Genomic DNA, 21,335 nt, shown 5'->3' with positions numbered 1-21,335 from the left:
ACAGCATAGCAGTGGTTGTCATCTGCATTTAATATTTTAAATGAGTGTTTTAAATATTACCATTTCATTGTACATACTCATTGCATTTATGAATTAGAACATACTTCTTAAAAGATGCCTTCATTTCAGAGTACTATGTTTTTAATTATGTGCAAATATTTAAGCAAGTGAAATATAAAATATTCACTCATTCTTAATGTATGTGGTATCCCAATCCAATTTTTGTCACTCCAAATCATAATACTTTCCTAAATCAGCTGCAATTTTAGTCATTTGAGTAATATATAAAAAGGTTGTAAAATAAATTGAGATCACATTTGGGCTAAATATAGAGCACACTAAATTCCTGACGGACATCACACATTATGGAGATTAGACATTCACCTCTATATAATAATTTCAGAACTACAGACACATGCATCTAAATCAATGCCATTAACAATGAATCACAACAAAGACAATGACCATGGACATTTCTTTACAATGGAAATATTTCTGAATCACAGAAAATAATCAAATTGTCTTGAACAATATTCAACAAAGTGCAATTTAGCCATTGAGACACCTTTCCAAGATATATGTTTTCAATCTGAGAAAATTTAATTGGAGAGATTGCCCTCCAAATTTTATCCCAAGTTCATTTATAAATCTTCTCCTAAATATCACATTATTGATTTTATGGCTGCCTTTTTTATTGTTATACAACTGAGAAATTTTATTTATTATATAATTTTATAGAACTACATATTGCTACACTGTAGACATGATTGAAAAAAATGCATGGTACATATTAACATCCCAAACACATATATGAAACTATTATTTAAATGATGTTGTTTTTCTACATGTCTATAAAAACAAATTAGCCCTTCAAAATGTTCTAGAGAATATTTTTTTTCAGAATACAAATTCTATTCATATTTTTCAAGTAACATGTTAGAATGTGTGAGATATATTTGCTATTAAACCTTTCTGTGTGAAATCTAAATACTAAATCACCTAATAGAGTCCTATCTCAGCTTCTGAATAGAATTATTTATAACATCTTTGGAATATGATCAGGTGAACTACACATAACCATCTGGACATTTTGTTTCCTATGAATAATTTCAATGGTGGAGTAAATAATTTTGTTTGTTTCTTGTTAAACAGACATGATAAAATTGTCTTTATAGAGGAATAGTCTTTTTCTGACTTTCAAAACAAGGTAGTCCATCTGCAGCAGCTTGATATAAAGGAAAACAAATAATTACCATTAATATTAATAAAACACTACCACATCTACTGAAAGCATGATTCAACAATGGTTAAGAATTTAAAATGATAAAACACATTCCAAGAAATATTCATCTGCTTTTAACATATGAATAAAGATTCTTGAAGGAGTTGGAGAATTTTACTTACTGAGCAGTCTAGATAATTAAATAATTACACATTTTGATTGAAAAATATATGTAATTTATTAAAATAGAGACTCTAACTGCACTTCTCTAGCTAAACTTCTTTCAGGTGCCAAGTTTATATTTTAATTAGAACAAAAGACTGACATTAACTTCAATGCAACATAATAATTCATGATAATGATTGTATATTAATCTCTTGAGCTTGCTGGAATACTGCACATGACATATGGTATAGTACAGGCACCTGTATGGTCCTTTGGGGACTGAGGTTGTGCGTATTAATTAGCCTCTGGAAAACAAAATCTGTCTCCCTCTGAGAAAAGCTACCTCAATGCTTACTGGCTTAAGACATCAAAGGAATTGGAATACTGTTAGGCTCTCTACACTCATCAAATCTTTGTCTAGATGAATCAGTTGATCCTGAGTTAATTCTTGACAGCATCCTACTTAAGAAATTAGAGTAGTCATACATTTCTTTGGCTTCATTGATTGGAGTTTGGCTGAAAACATCAAAATTACTAGTTTGGTTACAGAAAACTATATAACTATATGCTTCAAACCAAAAATAGTCTAACCAGAAACATTCAAATTTGAAGCAGCTTCTTTTTCTTGAGTGCTACTTGAAAGTGCCTCAGTTTAATCCTTCGCTTTATAAATTCAGATACAATCTGAATATGAGATTATAAATGTCTTTAAGAAATATGTCATCTTACAACAAGCAAGGCCTCAAGATCCTCGGCAGCCCCAGGTGTGCTAAAGGCTCTTCAGTGCACATTTTCGGAGGATAATGAAAAGGTGTTATGGAGAAAAGACTCTGGCTGATTTACAGATAAATGCATATTGAGTCCAGTAGATCTTAAAATTACTCTCTCAGGGGAAAAAGAGCCTAATCTCATTGCTGAAGTATATGTAGAAAGAGGAAACACAAAATTGAGTGGGCATGGTGATGATCACAAAATAATAGATGTTTAAAAAATTGTTTGCAACTCCTCTTTTAAATTCATATCACTTGAAATTTCGAATTTCATAAACAAACCCACTTAACTAAAAAATATTTGCACTCAATGAAGTGTTTAGAACGCTGAGGTTTCTTAAGATCTTTCAGAACAGCATTTTTTTTAAGCTCAAAATTTAAGCATATGGAAGAAATAAAGACTCACTACTGCAGTTAGGCAGAATATTTTTCATAATTATCACATTCTTTGTTTCCTCCCCTGGGTTTCCTCTGTGCTCCTATGATGAAACTATTATGTTGTTATGTTTATTGGAATATGTGGACCATTTCACTTCTGTTCAACACATGGATTGGCAGTTTAAAAATAATTCCTTTCTATTAAGAAAATATGACTAAGACACAGTTAAATAGCCTATTACATCAAAGGGATGACAATGTGCTACCCTCAGAGAAAGCTTACTTTTTGCAGTAATTAACCACTCATACCACACAGTGCCTCTGAGAACACTTTTGGCGAGGTCTACCAATTTGTTGTGTAAATAATTACAATTTTTCATTTGAGGCAAATATGCTGATTCATCATTAGGCAGTTGGCAATGTATCATCACTTATTTTAGTTTTATAGCATTTATCTTTGCAATGGGGAAACCTACCTTATGCTTATATTTATTCAAGTTAAAATGTCAATTAGTTATTCTAAGCTTTTAAGGATAATATAAAACTTTGGTTGTGAATTCAAGCACTTGCTTTATTTCCCCCCAATGAAATTATATAGGCATTTTGATGACAAAATTGCGTAATGTGAGGCTTCTGTTTTTTTATTTTATTATTATTTTACATCTAGTTGTCATGATTGTCTACAATGGTGTATTACTTTTTAATAGATATCTTCTAACCTACCCACATATCATTGGGTTGGTGGACCATCATCATAAGGAACGTTTGACCAGTCACTCAGCTAAGTTTCCTCATTTAAAAAAAATAGGTTGTTGTGAGGAATCAGTGGACAAAAGTAGCAGGCACAGATGTTAGCTGTGTCTGCATCCTTTTCTGAGAAATACAATAGTTAGTTTTACTCTCTCTCTCTTTAATAGCAAAGCTTCAGGTACCTCCTGTTATTGTGACTCTCAGTTTTGTTTTGCTTTTGTTTGCTTTTGATATGCTGCCAAGTAATGCTTTCTCAGGAGCCAGGATGATGTGGATTAGAATTCTTAACCTTCAGAGTTCATAATGATCATCTGGGAAAACCTGCTGAAGATGACGATGGCTAGGCCTCATACCCTAAAATCCACATTTTGAGAAAGAGCGATTTAGCTTCCTGATTTAATACAGAGCTAAAATATGTTCTCATAAAAGCATTTCACTCAATGCCCTCCTTCCTACTTCTGTTGTCCTGTGCAAACTCTCCCCACTTCCTCCTGAGTACCCAATCCTTTGCCTAGGAAGGTTTTGTTTATCAGGTATAGTCAGAGAATAAGCTAGTCCTTAATCAGAGCAGTAACTCCAGTATATGCAGCATTTGAAAGAATAGCTGCTTTCTTAGCATGCACTGGAACGATCGTTCATAACCCTAGCATCTCAAGGAGGGGGCTGGATTTACTGCATGACAAAGCAGAGAAGCATAAATCCCAGTGGTGCTTTTGCTATTAGCTACGTATGTGACTCTATCCAAGTTTCTACAGGTATTGCAGCCGATGGGGTGATAATGCTTTTCCTGGCTGAAGATAACATCTTAGGGCTTAGACCAAAATGTCTCTTAGGCTTCCTTTTGACTCCAGAATATGAGCTCTTCCACAAAGGGCAGTGTGTACCCTTCTTGAACCCAAGTTCCAGTGATGCAGATTTGGCACATTTTTCTTAGCAGAATAACCATTTATGGTTCATTATATCTAGACACAATTCTATGTATGAGGGAGTGTGCGAATTAGCAAGCACCCAGATATCTCAGTAAGAACTGAAGCCTATTACCAAATCACCAAAAACACTTGCTATTAACTTGCATAGGATTTTATTTACTTGGATCTACTGGGAAACTTAGAATAATATAAATTTGGAGGAACTCTGAGGTAATCAGACCTTAGCAATAATGTTCTTGGTTAAGAAGTTTGTTGCAGGCAAATATATAGAGCAGCATGTATAAAATTGGTGGATGTATACTTTAATTATGATTTAGTTTCTTCATATAATCTCTTAAATAGACTAATAAAAAGGTGATATCCCACAGTTAACTTCAGTTCTCTATATATTATATGATATGTCAAATATCATATAACTTCAAAATGAAGAATATATAATATTGAGATTTTTACCTGTGCAATGTGGTTTACCCAAGTACACAATCATTAAACAAAACTGTACACACAAAAATATTTTGTGCTTTCAATGCTCTTATAGACTAAGGGAGTGAATTTACTCAGGATTTTGTTCTAAAATGATAAACAATAAAACTGATCATTATTTGCCTTTGCTTTAAATTCAACCCCAAATTAAGAACTGGAATGAATGCATTAAAGCTTGATTAAATATTTAAGATCCTTGGGTATAAAGCATTCTATTATTTGGCCCCACCCTGTCCATATGTATATTCTCATCTCTTCTTTGCTGTTGATTTCGGTGGAGCAAGGCGTGGAGGGGCATTGATGTTGAGGTGTGCAGCAGCCTGGTCCTTCAGTCCTTTCCTCAACATGGCAAATATTTTCAAACAAACAAGTATATTGGTTTAAAAAAAATCAAGCAGTTTCATTTCTCATGTAAAACTAATGTGCACACAGGCAATTTGGATGAAAGTGGATTTCTGCTTGAATTATCTAGCTAATTGCCTCAATTCTCTTTGCCTTGAGCGTATAAACATTACTTAGGGTAGGAACAGCCGAGCCTTATAAATCAATTAATCAATACTGATTAATTCTTTCCTCTCAACTTTAGGGTTCCTTTGAACTAAGATTAGGTTTATGCTCATCCATAAAAAGCAAAGATTTAGACACACAGGCACTGTCCGCAATGTCGCTTTGGCCATGTATAATGGGGAAGTGTGTTTGTTGTGCCGGGATAGAGAAAAAAGTCACATGAAATATTCTGAAAATACGTTTCCTCAGGGGATTTCCTTTATCCAATATCAGAAGAAAAACACTTAAATCAATTCTCAAGGGCGAGCTAAAAGTTTAAACTGTCACCTAACAGAATCCTAAGGCGTTGGGGAATCATGGATGTCAGGGCCAGACAATGACAATGTCACTATGCAGAGCTTCATTTTCCACAAGAGAAAATAATTGAAGTGTGGGAAAGACATATTCATAACAGCAATACTGTTTTTTATGCACAAAATTAGGATTATGACTATTATATCTATGTTCACTTTTAGTCACAACTAAGGATAAAAAAAGAAAAACATATTGAACGTTTCCTCATAGATTTCAGGAGCCTTTTCCATTGATCAAAACAACTATTTCTTTCATAGTAAGTCCTTTATGTCAGTCTCAAAAATAGCAATTTAATGCTTTTTAAGATACTTGGGGTTTTCAAAGAATGTGAGATGCTTTCATTTTAGAATAGCTCTGTCTCAGGGCTTCCAACAGAAACAACACAAGAAGAAATTAGAAATATTGTCTCCCTCATAAGACATATATCACCCCTGGATTTTTACAAAATCAACTGAGGCAAATTAAGGGTTTCAAAGCTTGTCACCTTATAAGTTGTTAGAAAAAATTTGCATTTAAATTGCTCTGTGCAGCTACCTGGAGATTTTTCCCTGGAATGTTTATGGCTCTTTTTTTTTTTACATTAATACTTACAAAAATACAATTTCATAACCAGTGTATTACTACATCTAGTTGTGTTATGAACAGGCACTTCATTTCATAAAATAGAAACATTCAAAGTGGGTTTGGTCAACCAATCACTCAGTCAGAATACTTGAATTCTTCATAATGAATACTTAATAGTGAATTAATCTGCAACCATATCAACCCTCCATTTCTATTGCAGAAAGTAGGTCATTAAATGCTCTAACATAAGGAACAACTTCTGTTCCTATGTGCTTTATCCATAGGAGCGAAGATTGTCCAAAACTTCTTGTAATGCTACCCCCCAAATATTTTATATATACATATATATATAAAAATACAGTAGATTTCTTTTTAATAGATAAATCTTAAGTATTATTTCAATAACTTGATTTTGCATATTCAGAAATGCAGAAATAAGAAAAATATTAATTGTGCAAAATGCTCTTTTTATATATGTCTATTAAAAATACAATCTAATAATAGCTTTAGATTTGTATAAAAAGCCATTGGGGGGGGGGAAGTCTTCAATATCAGAAAGTCTGATCAGATTAGAGCTTTTGCTTGAGGAATTGTAAACAAACTTTTTAAAATGCTGAGAGTTTTCTCAGTTCTTTCCAACCAAGACACTGTCGAACACATCAAGTCCTGCTTTGAAGTAAACCTGAGCTGAATTAATGCTGTGCAACACCTTTGACAGGGCTTCTTGAAAGGTCTCATTGGATGCAAGAGACTTGCAGCGCTCCCAAGCCTCCAGGAGGATTGAAAACTGGCTTGTCTTCCCATCAAGGTGGTACAGGATGTTTCTAAAAAGAAAAAAAAAAAAGAAAGAAACGTGTAGGTGATTCATCTGCAGTACTATTTGTATACCAAACATTGTAATGAATATCTAAAAAATAGTGATATTTGCAATAGGTAAAGAAATGATAAAATTATAAATTACCATTTTCAACCTCTAATGAATTAAGGGATATAAATACTGATCCCAGAGTGATGAGAGTGTGACCCAGACATTATGTACCTCCTGATGGAAGTACACCACACTATTTATAAGACAGAATGAAGTATTTTGCTAAAAATGCTTCCTCTGAATCTGATGAAGCTTCTGAATCTAATCTAATACACGGGACACAGAACTATGTTAAGTGATATCATGGTGTCTCATTAGCAAAATACAGACTGTGAGAAATTCTATAGGACAAATGATCCAGTTTATGAACAAATACATTACAATAAAAAAGAATAGGTGGCTGACAGAAAAAGATGGCGACCGGCAGGAAGGTAGGGAGAGAGAGAGTGTGAGTGAGGAACCCATAGAGGAGAGTGTAGATGTGTGTGGTGTGTGTGTGTGTGTATGAGATAGGGTCAGTTAGATTCTGCAGGTCTTCCAAGGGGCTCCCGAACAGGGCAGCCCTAGACGGCGGAGCCCCGCGCACAAAGCGGACACTTCTCGGCGGTTGGTGCGGACGCAGAGACCACGCCATCTTGGGAAACAGAGCTGCCTGAGACTCGGATCCTGGCTTCTAACACAAACCAGGACCCTGCAGCCACTGGGGACAGAGAACTGCTATCACAGCTTCAGACAAACAACAAGAATCCAGACTTCCCGGCAGATTTCCGTGAGTCAAAGAGCCTATCCCCCTCCTCGCAGGCGCTGATAGCACCAGAGTAACTGATAGACCCGCCCCTCCCCCAAGCTGCTCACGGGGGCGCGCGCACAGACAGCGCCATAGTAACTGATAGACCCGCCCCTGGCCCAAGCTGCCGAGCTTTGCGCAGGGACGCGCTCCCTCTTAGGGAATTTGGCGCGCGCTAGCGCACGGGACAGAAGCAGCTCCCCATCGGGGAAATCTGTCAGTGCGCACAGAGGGCTCCCCTTCGGGGAATTTGGCTCGCGGGTCACAGCTCCCCCTTCCGAGATTCTTAAGAGGGGCTTCCCTTTGGGGAATTTGGCGCGCAGGACGGACTCCGCCCCCCTGCTGGGACTTTGGGAGAGTGCACTGAGCCGGCTCACCTTCAGGTTCTTAAGAATGTGCGCTCTAGCCGGTTTGGCTCAGTAGAGAGAGCACACACAGGACGCAGCCCCACTTCAGGGAATTTGGCACGCCGGACACAGCTGCCTGGGATCCCTGACTCACAGCGCATTCACACTAAGAGCCAGCGACCCCAATTGTTGGTGCGTGCACACACAGGGACCCTGATTCTCAACGAGAAACCGCACAAGGCAACAGAGACTTTGACACTCGAGTCTTGGTGCAGACACAGGGAAACTCTGACTCCTGGCACATGCTAAGGATCTCATTCTCGGCACATACCAACAGTGTGGTGCAGACAGGGCCCCTGATTCTAAATGTGCACACGAGACCACACAGAACACTGGGGACACTGATCCTGGGCAAGTCTGGTTCCCACCAACCAAAGACAGCCACACGTCCTAGTGTCAGTGCACTTCAGTGAAACTAGGGTGGAGCGAAGTCCCCACAGCACACGGCCCAGGTCCATGCAAACAGAAGCTTGAGCTTTCTGGTAATAGCCAGAATGGGGAAACGAAATAACTCACAGAGGAAAGAAAATGTGGAGTCGCCAAGAAAGGAAATTAGTGAAAATGAAGCTTGCAACATGACCGAAAAGGAGTTCAGAGTAATGGTCATGGAATTTATACATCGGATGGATGAGAAAATCAACAACTTATGCAAGAATCAGGAAGAAATGAAAAGTGATATAGCTACAATCAAAAACACCATGGAAAGTTTCAACAGTAGATTACAAGAAGCAGAGGACCGAATTAGTGAGTTAGAAGATCAGGTACAGAAACAAGCTCAAGCTGAACAGCAATTGGAGAAAAAAATTAAAAAGCAGGAGGAAAGCCTAAGGGAACTTCAGGACAACATGAAACGAAGTAACATGCGTATAATAGGGCTGCCAGAAGGACAAGAAGAGCAGCAGGGATTAGAAAATCTATTTGAAGAAATAATGACAGAAAACTTCCCGGATATGGGAAAGATAAAAGTTACGCAAGTAAAGAGAGTCCCAAGCAGGATCAACCCCAAAAGACCCACACCAAGACATGTCATAATTTCAATGGCAAATATAAATGATAAAGAGAGAATCCTAAAGGCGGCAAGAGAGAGACAGAGAGTTACCTACAAAGGAACACCCATCAGATTGTCAAATGATTACTCATCAGAAACACAACAAGCTAGAAGTGAATGGAAGGAGGTATACAAAGTGTTGCAAAGCAAAGGACTGAATCCAAGAATACTATATCCAGCAAGACTATCAATCAAAATTGAAGGGGAAATCAGGAGCTTTGCAGACAAAAAAAGCCTCAGGGAGTTTATCACCACCAAACCAGCAATGCAAGAATTGCTAAAGGGAATACTGTAAAAAGAAGAAATAAACAGGTAAGAAGGAATACAGACACAAAAATAGATATGACTGCAAACAAATACCTTTCAGTAATAACTTTAAATGTAAACGGACTAAATGCTCCAATCAAAAGACATCGAGTAGCTGAATGGATAAAAAAACACGACCCATATATATGCTGTCTACAAGAGACCCACCTCAGAACAAGAGACTCACACAGATTGAAAGTGAAGGGATGGAAAAATATCTTTCAGGCAAATGGAAATGAAAAAAAAGCTGGGGTAGCAATACTTATATCTGACAAAATAGACCTCAAAGTAAATGCCATAACAAGAGATAAGGAAGGCCACTTCATAATACTAAAGGGAGAAATCCAACAAGAAGAAATAATTCTGGTAAACATATACGCTCCCAATATAGGAGCACCCAAATACATAAAAAAACTCCTGGAGGATATCAAGGGAGAGATTAATAGCAACACAATCATAGTAGGAGACTTTAATACCCCACTATCACCACTGGACAAATCCTCTAAACAAAAAATCAGCAAAGAAACAGCAATCCTAAATGACTCACTAGACCAGATGGAATTAATTGACATCTTCAGAACATTTCACCCCAAAGCCACAGAATATACATTCTTCTCAAGTGCACATGGGTCATTTTCAAAGATAGACCATATGCTGGGTCACAGGCAAAGTCTCTTCAAATTCAAGAAGATAGAAATTATATCAAGCATCTTCTCAGATCACAGTGGCATAAAACTGGAAATCAACTACAATAAATACAATCCAAAGAAATCAAACACATGGAGACTAAACAGCATGCTATTAAACAAGGACTGGGTCACCAGAGAGATCAAGGAAGAAATAAAAAACATCATGGCAACAAATGACAATGAAAACACAACAATCCAAAATCTATGGGACACAGCGAAAGCAGTCTTGAGAGGGAAGTTCATAGCTCTACAGGCCTATTGCAAAAAACAAGAAACAATGGTAATAAATTACTTAACCCTACAACTCAAAGAGCTAGAAAAAGAGCAGCAAGAAAAGCCCAGTGTAACCAGAAGGAAGGAAATAACAAAGATCAGAGCGGAGATAAATGACATAGAGACCAAAGAAACAATACATAAGATCAACAAAACCAAGAGCTGGTTCTTTGAAAGGATAAACAAGATTGATGGACCTCTAGCCAGGCTCACCAAGAAGCAAAGAGAGAGAACCCAAATAAACAAAATCAGAAATGAAAGAGGTGAAATAACAACAGACCCTGCTGAGATACAAAGGATTGTTACAAAATACTACGAACAACTCTATTCCAACAAACTGGACAATCTGGAGGAAATGGACATATTCCTAGAAAAATATAACCTTCCAAAAATCAATCAAGAAGAATCTAAACAGCTCAATAGGCCAATAACTATGGACGAAATTGAAGCAGTCATCAAAAAGCTTCCAGCAAACAAAAGCCCGGGGCCTGATGGCTTCACAGGAGAGTTTTACCAAACATTCAAGGAAGAACTAAAACCTATCCTCCTCAGACTATTCCAAAAAATTCAAGTGGAAGGAACACTTCCAAGCTCCTTCTATGAAGCCAGCATCACCCTAATACCAAAACCAGATAAAGACAACACAATGAAAGAGAATTACAGACCAATATCCCTCATGAACATAGATGCCAAAATCCTCAACAAAATTCTAGCAAATCGGCTCCAGCAGTACATCAGAAAGATCATACACCATGACCAAGTAGGATTTATCCCAGGAATGCAAGGATGGTACAATATCCGCAAATCAATAAACGTGATACATCACATAAACAAATTGAAAGATAAAAATCACATAGTCATATCAATTGATGCAGAAAAAGCATTTGACAAAATCCAACACCCTTTCTTGATAAAAGCTCTCAACAAGGTGGGAATAGATGGCTCATACCTCAACATAATAAAAGCTATATATGATAAACCCACAGCAAACATCATACTCAATGGACAAAAACTAAAGACATTTCCCCTAAGAACAGGAACAAGACAGGGATGCCCACTCTCACCACTCCTGTTTGACATAGTACTGGAAGTATTAGCCATTGCAATTAGACAAGAAGAAGAAATAAAAGGCATCCAGATTGGAAAAGAACAAGTAAAGCTGTCTTTATTTGCAGACGACATGATATTGTACATAAAAAATCCGAAAGACTCCGTCAAAAAACTAATAGACTTAATAAATGAATTCGGCAATGTAGCAGGATACAAAATTAACGCCAAGAAATCTATGGCCTTTCTATACACCAATAGTGAACTTACAGACAGAGAGACTAAAAAGGCAATCCCATTTACCATCGCACCAAAAAAATTAAGATACCTAGGAATAAACTTAACTAAGGAGGTAAAAGACCTATACACGGAAAACTACAGGACACTGAAAAAAGAGATAGAGGAAGACGTAAACAGATGGAAGAACATACCATGTTCATGGATTGGTAGAATCAACATCATTAAAATGTCCATACTACCCAAAGCAATCTATAGATTCAATGCACTCCCCATTAAAATACCAACAGCATATTTCACAGACCTTGAAAGAACTCTCCAAAAATTCATCTGGAATAAAAAAAGACCCCGAATAGCCACAGCAATCCTGAGAAAGAAGAATAAAGTAGGAGGGATCTCAATACCAGATTTCAAGCTGTATTACAAAGCCACTGTTCTCAAAACAGCCTGGTACTGGCACAAGAACAGACATATAGATCAATGGAACAGAATAGAGAATCCAGATATTGACCCAAACCACTATGCTCAATTAATATTTGACAAAGGAGGCATGAACATACAATGGAATAAAGACAGTCTCTTCAATAAATGGTGTTGGGAAAATTGGACAGATACATGCAAAAAAATGAAGCTTGATCACCAACTTACGCCATACACAAAAATAAACTCAAAATGGATACAGGACTTAAACATAAGACGGGAAACCATAAAAATACTAGAGCAATCCACAGGCAGCAAAATGTCAGACATATGCCAAAAGAAATTCTTCACTGACACTGCCCCTAGGGCAATGGAAGCTAAAGAGAAAATTAACAAATGGGACTACATCAAAATAAAAAGCTTTTTCACAGCAAAAGAAACCATCAACAAAACAACAAGAAGGCCCACTGCATGGGAGAACATATTTGCAAATGGCATCACTGATAAAGGTTTAATCTCCAACATCTACAGGCAGCTTATACAACTTAATAAAAGGAAGATAAATGATCCAATAAAAAAATGGGCAACAGACCTAAATAGAATCTTTTCAAAAGAAGACAGAAGGAAGGCCAAGAGACACATGAAAACTTGCTCAACGTCACTAATTATCCGAGAGATGCAAATCAAAACAACAATGCGGTACCATCTCACACCTGTCAGAATGGCTATCATCAACAAATCAACAAACGACAAGTGTTGGCGAGGATGCGGAGAAAAAGGAACCCTCGTGCACTGCTGGTGGGATTGCAGACTGGTGCAGCCACTGTGGAGAACAGTATGGAGTTTCCTCAAAAAACTGAAAATGGAACTCCCATTTGACCCAGTAATCCCACTCCTGGGAATATATCCGAAGAAACTAGAAACACCAATTAGAAAGGATATATGCACCCCTATGTTCATAGCAGCGCAATTCACCATAGCTAAGATTTGGAAACAGCCTAGGTGCCCGTCAGCAGATGACTGGATCAGAAAACTGTGGTACATCTACACAATGGAATACTATGCTGCCATAAAAAAGAAGGAATTCTCATCATTTGCAGCAACCTGGGAGGAATTGGAGAACATTATGTTAAGTGAAATAAGTCAGTCAATGAAAGAAAAATACCACATGATCTCACTCATTTATGGATAATAAAGAACATTATAAACTTGAACAAAAAGATAGATACAGAGACAGTAAAGCATCAAACAGACTGTCAAATTACAAGGGGAAGGTTAGGGAGAGGTGGGGGAGATAAGAGATCAATCAAAGGACTTGTATGCATGCATATAAGCATAACCAATGGATGCAAAACTCTGGGGGGTGGGGGCATATATGGGAGTGGGGTGTGGGGAGGGCAATGGTAAGATATGTACACATATAATACCTTAATAAAAAAATTGAAAAAAAAAAAAAAAAAAAAGAATAGGTGAAGGAGGAACCTTTAGACCATGGTTTTGTGACCTTGTGCTATGGACATCTGATGCTGGATAATTCTATTTATTTATTTATTTATTTATTTATTTTATTGTTTAAAGTATTACAAATGGTAGTCCATACATCTCCTTTTTTTTTTTTCCAATTGACCTTCCCCCAGCTTCCCCTACCCCCGGCACATGTCCTCATCCCCCTCCCAGTGTCTTGCATCCATTGGTTAGGCTTATATGCATGCATACAAATCCTTCGGTTGATCTCTTACCTCCCCTGCAACCCTCCCCAGCCTTCCTGCTGTAGTTTGACAGTCTGTTCGATGCTTCTCTGCCTCTGTATCTATTTTTGTTCATGAGTTTATGTGTTTTTTTTTTATTATCCATAAATGAGTGAGATCATGTGGTATTTTTCTTTCACTGACTGGCTTAATTCACTTAGCATAATGCTCTCCAGTTCCATCCATGCTATTGCAAATGGTAAGAATTCCTTCTATTTTATAGAAGTGTAGTATTCCATTGTGTAGATGTACCACAGTTTTCTAATCCACTCATCTGCTGATGGGCATTTAGGCTGTTTCCAAATCTTAACTATTGTAAATTGTGTTGCTATGAACATAGGGTTGCATATATCCTTTTTGATTGGTGTTTCTGTTTTCTTGGAATATATTCCTAAAAGTGGTATTACTGGGTCAAATGGCAGTTCCATTTTTAATTTTTTGAGGAAACGCCATACTGTTTTCTACCATGGCTGTACAGTCTGCATCCCCACCAGCAGTGAAGCAGAATGGCTATCATCTACAAATCAACAAATAACAATGCTGGATAATTCTTTATTGTGGCAGCTGTCCAGGCCTCCACTCACTGCATACCACTAGTTGTCTCAGTCAGTTTGGGCTGCTCTAACAGAATACCATAGACTTCTCACAGTTCTGAATGCTAGATGCCTGAGATCAGAAGGCCAGCATAGTTCAGACCACCAGGGTTCTTGGTAAGAGGCCTCTTCCTGATTATAGTCTCACATGGCCTCCTTGGTGGTGCACACAAAGAGAGATCCCTCTGTCTTCTCTTTTTATAAGGGCATTCATCTCATCACGAGGGCCCCACAAGTATAACCTAACCTAACCTAACCTAATTACCACCCAAAGGCCCCACTTCAAACATCATCATATTTTGGGAAAACTCAAAAATTTAATCCATAGCAATTGTTAAAACCATAAATGTTTCTAGACTGCTAAAAGTATCCCTTAGAGGCTCAACTTCCCCCTTATTGAGAACTACTACTTTAGACTAAAATAAACATGTCAACCAGTGACAAAGTAGGTCCTTGTTCAAACAAACTAAAAAATGAATAGTAATGTGAAATTGAATACTGAAGATTTGTTAATACTAAGGAATTGTTTGTATTTTTGTTGTGATGATGGTATCAATATGTTTATTAAAAGTGCCCTTATCTTTTAGAAATACACACAGTGATGTTTGTAAGTGAAAGGTTATTGTATTTTGGATTTGCTTCAAAATATTTTAGATGAAAAGGAGGGTGGAGTTATGGACAGTATAGGCAGAACAAGACTGACCACTAGGTAACTGTTGAAATTGGGTAATAGAATTCAATATGCTATTCTAAAGACTTTAATGTAAGACTCAAAACTATAAAAATCTTAGAAGAAAACATAGGCAGTCAAATCTCAGACATTTCTCTCTTTTTTTTTTCTGATACATCTCCTTAGGCTAGGGAAACAAAAGAAAAAATAAACAAATTAGACTACATCAAACTAAAAAGTTTTGCAAAGCAAAATAAATCATCTACCAAATGAAAAGACAATCCACTGAATGGGTGAATATATTTGCCAATGATATACCTTGTAATTAATTATTTATTAATATCCAAAATTTATAAAGAATTTATGCAACTCAACACCACAACGAACCAAACAATCCAATTTAAAAATAAGGGCAAAGGACCTGAATAGACAAGAGGCCATATAGATGGCCAGTAAACATATGGAAGATACTCAATGTCACTAATCATCAGAGAAATGCAAATTAAAACCATAATAAGGTATCACCTCACAGCTGTCTGAATGGTTATCATCAATAAATCAACAAACAACAAGTGTTGGCCAGTATGTGGAGAAAAGGAAACCCTTGTTCACTGTTGGTGGGAATGTTAGAGTGACTGGTATAGCCACTGTGAAAAACAGTGTGGACTTTCCTCAAAAAATTAAAAATGGAACTGCCTTATGATGATAGTGATTCCACTTCTCAGAATATATGTGAAAATACCTAAAACATAGATTCTAAAGAATATATCTACCCCTATTTTCATTGCAGAACTATTTATAATAGCTAAGATTTGGAAGCAGTCCAAGTGCCCTTCAGTAGATGAGTGGATAGAAAAACTGTGGAACATTTATACAATGGAATACTATTCAGCCATAAAAAGGAAGAACAATCTTACCTTTAGAGACAGCATGGATGAACCTAGAAGGTATTATGCTAACTGAAAAAAGTCAGTCAGAGAAAGACAAATACCATATGATTTCATTTATATGTGGAATCTAATGAACAACAAAAAAAAATAGAAACTGACTCATAGATACAGAGAACAGACTGAGAGCTGTTAGATGGGAGAGGGGTTGGAAGGCTGGGTGAAATAAGTGAAGGGATTAAATAAAACAAAACAAAACCCTACAACTCAGACACAGACATCAGCATTTGATTATCAGAGGGAAGGGGAATGGGGGCAGGCACAAGAGTGTAAAGGGGGTATAAATAGTGATGGAAGGAGCCAAGACTATGGGTGATGAACAAATAATATAATATACAGATGATGTATTATAGAATTATACACTTAAAACCATTTTTTTAACCAATGTAACCCTAATAAATTCAATAAAAAATTAAACAAACATATATAGTAACACAACTGATTTAATAGTTAAGGTATGTCAAGGATAAAAAGTTTAAAATGTATTTTAATTATTTAATCTTTTAACAAGGACTCAGCACAGTTATTATACTAATTTATTTTTATGCTGATTTACTAATAAAAATAAATTAGTATAATAAATATATTTAATCAATTTTCATAATATTTTTATTTTGAATTCTCTCCCTTTTATCCATGTTCAATTATAAATCATTTCATGGAAAATATGTTTCCAGAACTTATGAATGTAATATATATTTTCAAAAACTCTACCAAATACTTCCATTCCTTGAGGACTCAGCATGCTGACAGTCAAAAATATTATCACATTTGTTATCCAGAAATGCCCCTAAATGAATTGTACTAGTGCAATTAATATATTATGTAGAGCATGTTTAATGATTATCATGCTGTTACAGTGACTTTTGTACATTTTCAGAACCCACTGGCATGAAACACATTTCTACCTAACATTTTATGGTTATTTAATGTTAAATATCATTAATATTCTATTTAAGGATAAGGTGATATTAATAAAATATGATTATAAAGGTTGCAGGATTAATCCTTCCATGACAATTCATTTAAGCCTGAGCACAGACTCTAATATAGTATGAAAACGTTCAACCATATTACTGTAAAATATCTAGAAGAGAGATAATGTGGAGTAATAAAAATACTCCTAAAGAGAATGTTTAGGTGAAATGAAAGCACAAGAAGTGTGATTATTGTTGATTTTTGTATTAACTGGAAGGCAATACATATATTTCCTAAAGACCAATGTAATGGAGTCTGTAATGTGCCAACATTTGCTTTTTCTAACTAGGAAGCAGCACAGTAACATATTTTTAAAATGACTGTAAACAGACCATGTAAATAGAAATGGATCCTTTTTTTGGCTTGTGAAATTCTACAAGGAGCTAAACACATTTTCCATATGCTACATGCATCAAGTAGTAGGCTGTGCAAGCTATTATGTAAGATAAATACTCATATCCATTTCTACCCAAACTGGATACAAATCAGCATAAAACTACAGACACTGATATTTTAGTAGAAAACACAACAACAACAGAGTTTTTCATCATAAGAAAAAACTTTAATTTTGGGTAGCTGCTGATATAACTGGAGTTAGTTGATCTTTATTATAATAGAAGCTTTTCACCTTTATAGATTGCTTTCCCTTAAAATAAATTGAAGATACCAAAGATATCTTCTTTAAATTTTTATGAGAACGATAATTTCTCCTACTGATTTTTAGAAGTAGCTCATCTTTTCCTATTTCTCTTTGTGTACTAAAACCCACTCAGCTTACTGCTTATATAAAATAAATCTCTGCATTGAAGCCCTTTTCCAAAAAAGTACCTTCACATTACTTTAATTTTAATATTTGAATCGGAGAAGAAAAAACAAAACCCAGCCATGTTTTTATATTTAATCACATATATTCCTATATATTTCTTAGTTCTGAGAACTTTCTTACAGGTTCAATAATTAACCCTAAATATTCAAGAATCATTCCTGAGAAGCAAAACTACCATTGTGCAATTTTTTGATATGCAAAGACTTCCTGCCTTTGAATATATTTTAGTTAGATCAATGCTTCCAGTGAAAGTTTCTAAGCCAAAATTCTTTGTATTTCCATGTAATGTCACCAAAATTAAACTCACTTAAATGGAGGTAAGATTTCAACAATATACAGTAAACTATATCAGAGTACCACACATGTCTCTGTTTCTCATTTATGGACCCATATGTTTCAGATTAGATAGTCAAAAGGCACATATCTGGAAGGAAAAAAAAAAAAGAGTGACAAGAGAAAAAATACATTTGAAGAATTTCCATGTCAAGTGTCTGTCCTTTCCAACCACAAGAATTATATTCCTTAGTGAACCACTTCTGGTCTTACACATACCTGCTTTAGTCTAATGCAGAAAAGTTTTCTTGAAGAAAGAATGGGCTGTGTTATTTAGTCAATAAATCACCATCCTATTTGCATACACACAACATGTATCTCAGTATGGTGTGTAGAGACATCAGACCTAATTAAAATATTATTTAATTGAAATCATTTTAGTAGTTATCCTGTTTAAAATAACATTAATTCCACCCTCATGCCTATCTTCCCTCATCTGTAACAATTTGAATCTTATAAATGTAATTCATATAAATGTAAGTCATACTGACCCACACACAACACAAAGAGACTACTAAAAGGAAAGTGTAATACATTATTGATGACACTAATGAAATTACAACACACATCACTCATTTTAATGGGCCTGTTTCAATGACACATCACGGTGACCAGGAAAGAGCAGCACCAAATTCAGAAACCTAATTAATAACTCCCGGCAGCATCAGTGAAGGAGATGAAGCATCTTTACTCAACTGACAAATCTTTTCCACTCAGCAATGCAAAGGGAAACTGAAGAAAGTGAATTTTGAAATAAAGGTATCTAAAGTCTTCATGAGTCATTTCCTTGAATGTAAATTTGCAAATTAATGATGGAAATGATAGCCTCTTTCAAATGTCTCTTCTCATATTCGTATATGGGCACAGGATGCCACCCAACCTAAACTTGAGTTAACATTCATTATATCCCATCTTGAGAAACTCCTAAATAAAATCACACTAAATAATAAGTCATGTCTTCCAAACTGACTGGATATACATGCTGAATGCAGAGAGAAAAGGCCAACTCAATTTCTTGCAATTGTTGCTAACTCTTTTCAGGGATTATGCTAACTGTACCTCATAGGTAATAGTGGATTGCTATATTTATATCAACATTAGAAAATATTATTTGATACTATGTCCATGAGAATTCACAAAAGACATGACTATACTCTGTATAGCACAAATTTGAATTTGGTCTATACTAGCAAATGCAAAATGAGAATTAAGACTATTGTTGATATGGTCAAGCCATAAACTCACTACGCAGACAACCTAGGCCAGTGGTCGGCAAACTCATTAGTCAACAGAGCCAAATATCAACAGTACAATGATTGAAATTTCTTTTGAGAACCGAAAACCGACTTCTGCACATGGGCCACGAAGTTTCAATCGCACTGTACGTGCGCGCCCACATGTGGTATTTTGTGGAAGAGCCACACTCAAGGGGCCAAAGAGCCACATGTGGCTTGCGAGCTGAGGTTTGCCGACCACTGACCTAGGCAGAAATACATCTGTGGTAGATTGTTTGCAATAATGGCTATAATAATCTCTCTTCCCTGTATGCAGGCCACTTCAAAATGTGAATTTGCAGATCTTTTTGTCAAGAGGTGGGGTGTATTTCCCTACCTCTTGAATCTGGTTTGACCTTAATATTTGCTTTGACCAATAGAATGTGGCATATGTGGTGAGTCTATGCCTCAAAAGGTCTTTCATATTTCCTCTCTTTCTCTGGGATCCTGCCAGGGCACTTTGTAAACAATCCTGGGTTAGCGTGCTAGAAAAAGAACACAAGGAGCAGAGAGGAGCTGTTCTGATGAGGCCTTCCTGTCCTAGCAAGAGGCACTGGTTACAGACATAAAGTCAGCCTAGAGCTATCCATTGGACCAGAAGAATTGCCCAACTGAATCCAGCCTGGATGGCTATATCAAAGAATTATGGACAAAATATAGAGTTGTTTTAAACCACTACATTTTGGGATGATTTTCAATGGAACTATAGATAATTGATATAATTTGGTAGTTGTTTTTCTTCCCTATGAGAAAGGAAGAACTTATGTTGCTGTAGGCATCTGTTCTCTATTCTTTATTGATATCATTGTTAGAGCACAATAAATGATGTGCATTTAACAGTTCTTTAAATGACTGGCTAAATTCAGAAGACGCCTTTGGAAAATTGTGCCAAACAGTCTACATGATGTATGCATTACAAAGTTAGGATATCTGTGTCAATTCATTAAAAGTTTTAAAATCTGCTTTTTGGGGATTTTTATTTTTTTTCACTAAACAAAAAAATAAGTTAACCATCACAGCATCATACTTTTTTTTTTAAAAAACAAAACATAGATCAATTGTTGAAGTACAGTTCAAGAAATGAACAAAAATGATTCTGTTTGTTTCTATTAAGATTACATATAAAATATAGCAGAGAACAGTAAATAACTATATTCTATAGTCAATATCTCAAAACTACAATTGTTTCTCAAGAGAAAGTATTTGAGAAAGAGAATATCTCTTCAGACAACATTTAAAGCATAGACTTCTTGAATGGTACAGTGCTGAATGATTTATCAACAAAGAAAATTTCTATTTCTGTACTCAAAACTGTCAATTATATCAAAAGAGGACGTAGAAATCAGGCAAAGATTAACTCAATCTTTAGCACCTTCCAGAATTTGGAGAATATGGTGATACATTTGACCACTTCTTATTCACCCTCATGTAATTGTTTCCTTGTTTTTATTTTCATTTCATCACTGCTGTTTTTTTATTTTATCTCTAATTACCTGTGTGACCTAAATCTCATTATCTAGATAACCTTTCTTCTTAACTTATTAGGAACTCCTTTTCTTTAGTATTTCAGATTATACTCATCAGCAAGTAAGATCTGTCTCCCTCCAAGGACAACTTCATTTGAATGCTCTAGTCACTTGGCAATTAACATAATATCCTTTAATCTATGTACCAAATATTTGCATTTGACCTTTCTTCTTTATTCTTTCCTTATCTTCATTACCTTTAGTAAACAGCAGTGCTGAGGACACAAAATGAAACA

The 21,335-nt window shown here is 35.9% G+C and overlaps 1 protein-coding gene across 6 annotated transcripts in view; it reads right to left on the bottom strand.

Moving 5' to 3' along the window:
- Positions 1-119: 119 nt before the first annotated feature.
- NAALADL2 (N-acetylated alpha-linked acidic dipeptidase like 2) overlaps positions 120-21,335 on the bottom strand; it is a 1,181,205-nt gene continuing 1,159,989 nt past the window's right edge. For all 6 annotated transcript variants that reach the window (XM_079765801.1, XM_079765802.1, XM_079765799.1 and 3 more), the window contains one exon: positions 120-6,946. In XM_079765801.1, coding sequence (XP_079621927.1) covers positions 6,748-6,946 — 199 coding nt within the window. In that variant the 3' untranslated portion in view covers positions 120-6,747. The remainder of the gene's footprint in view (positions 6,947-21,335) is intronic.

This window comes from Cnephaeus nilssonii (assembly GCF_951640355.1).
Source record: "Cnephaeus nilssonii genome assembly, chromosome: 3".
Lineage (NCBI taxonomy): Eukaryota > Metazoa > Chordata > Mammalia > Chiroptera > Vespertilionidae > Cnephaeus > Cnephaeus nilssonii.
The sequence above is the reverse complement of the archived record's forward strand: the minus strand, read 5'-3'. Positions and strand labels throughout refer to the sequence as shown.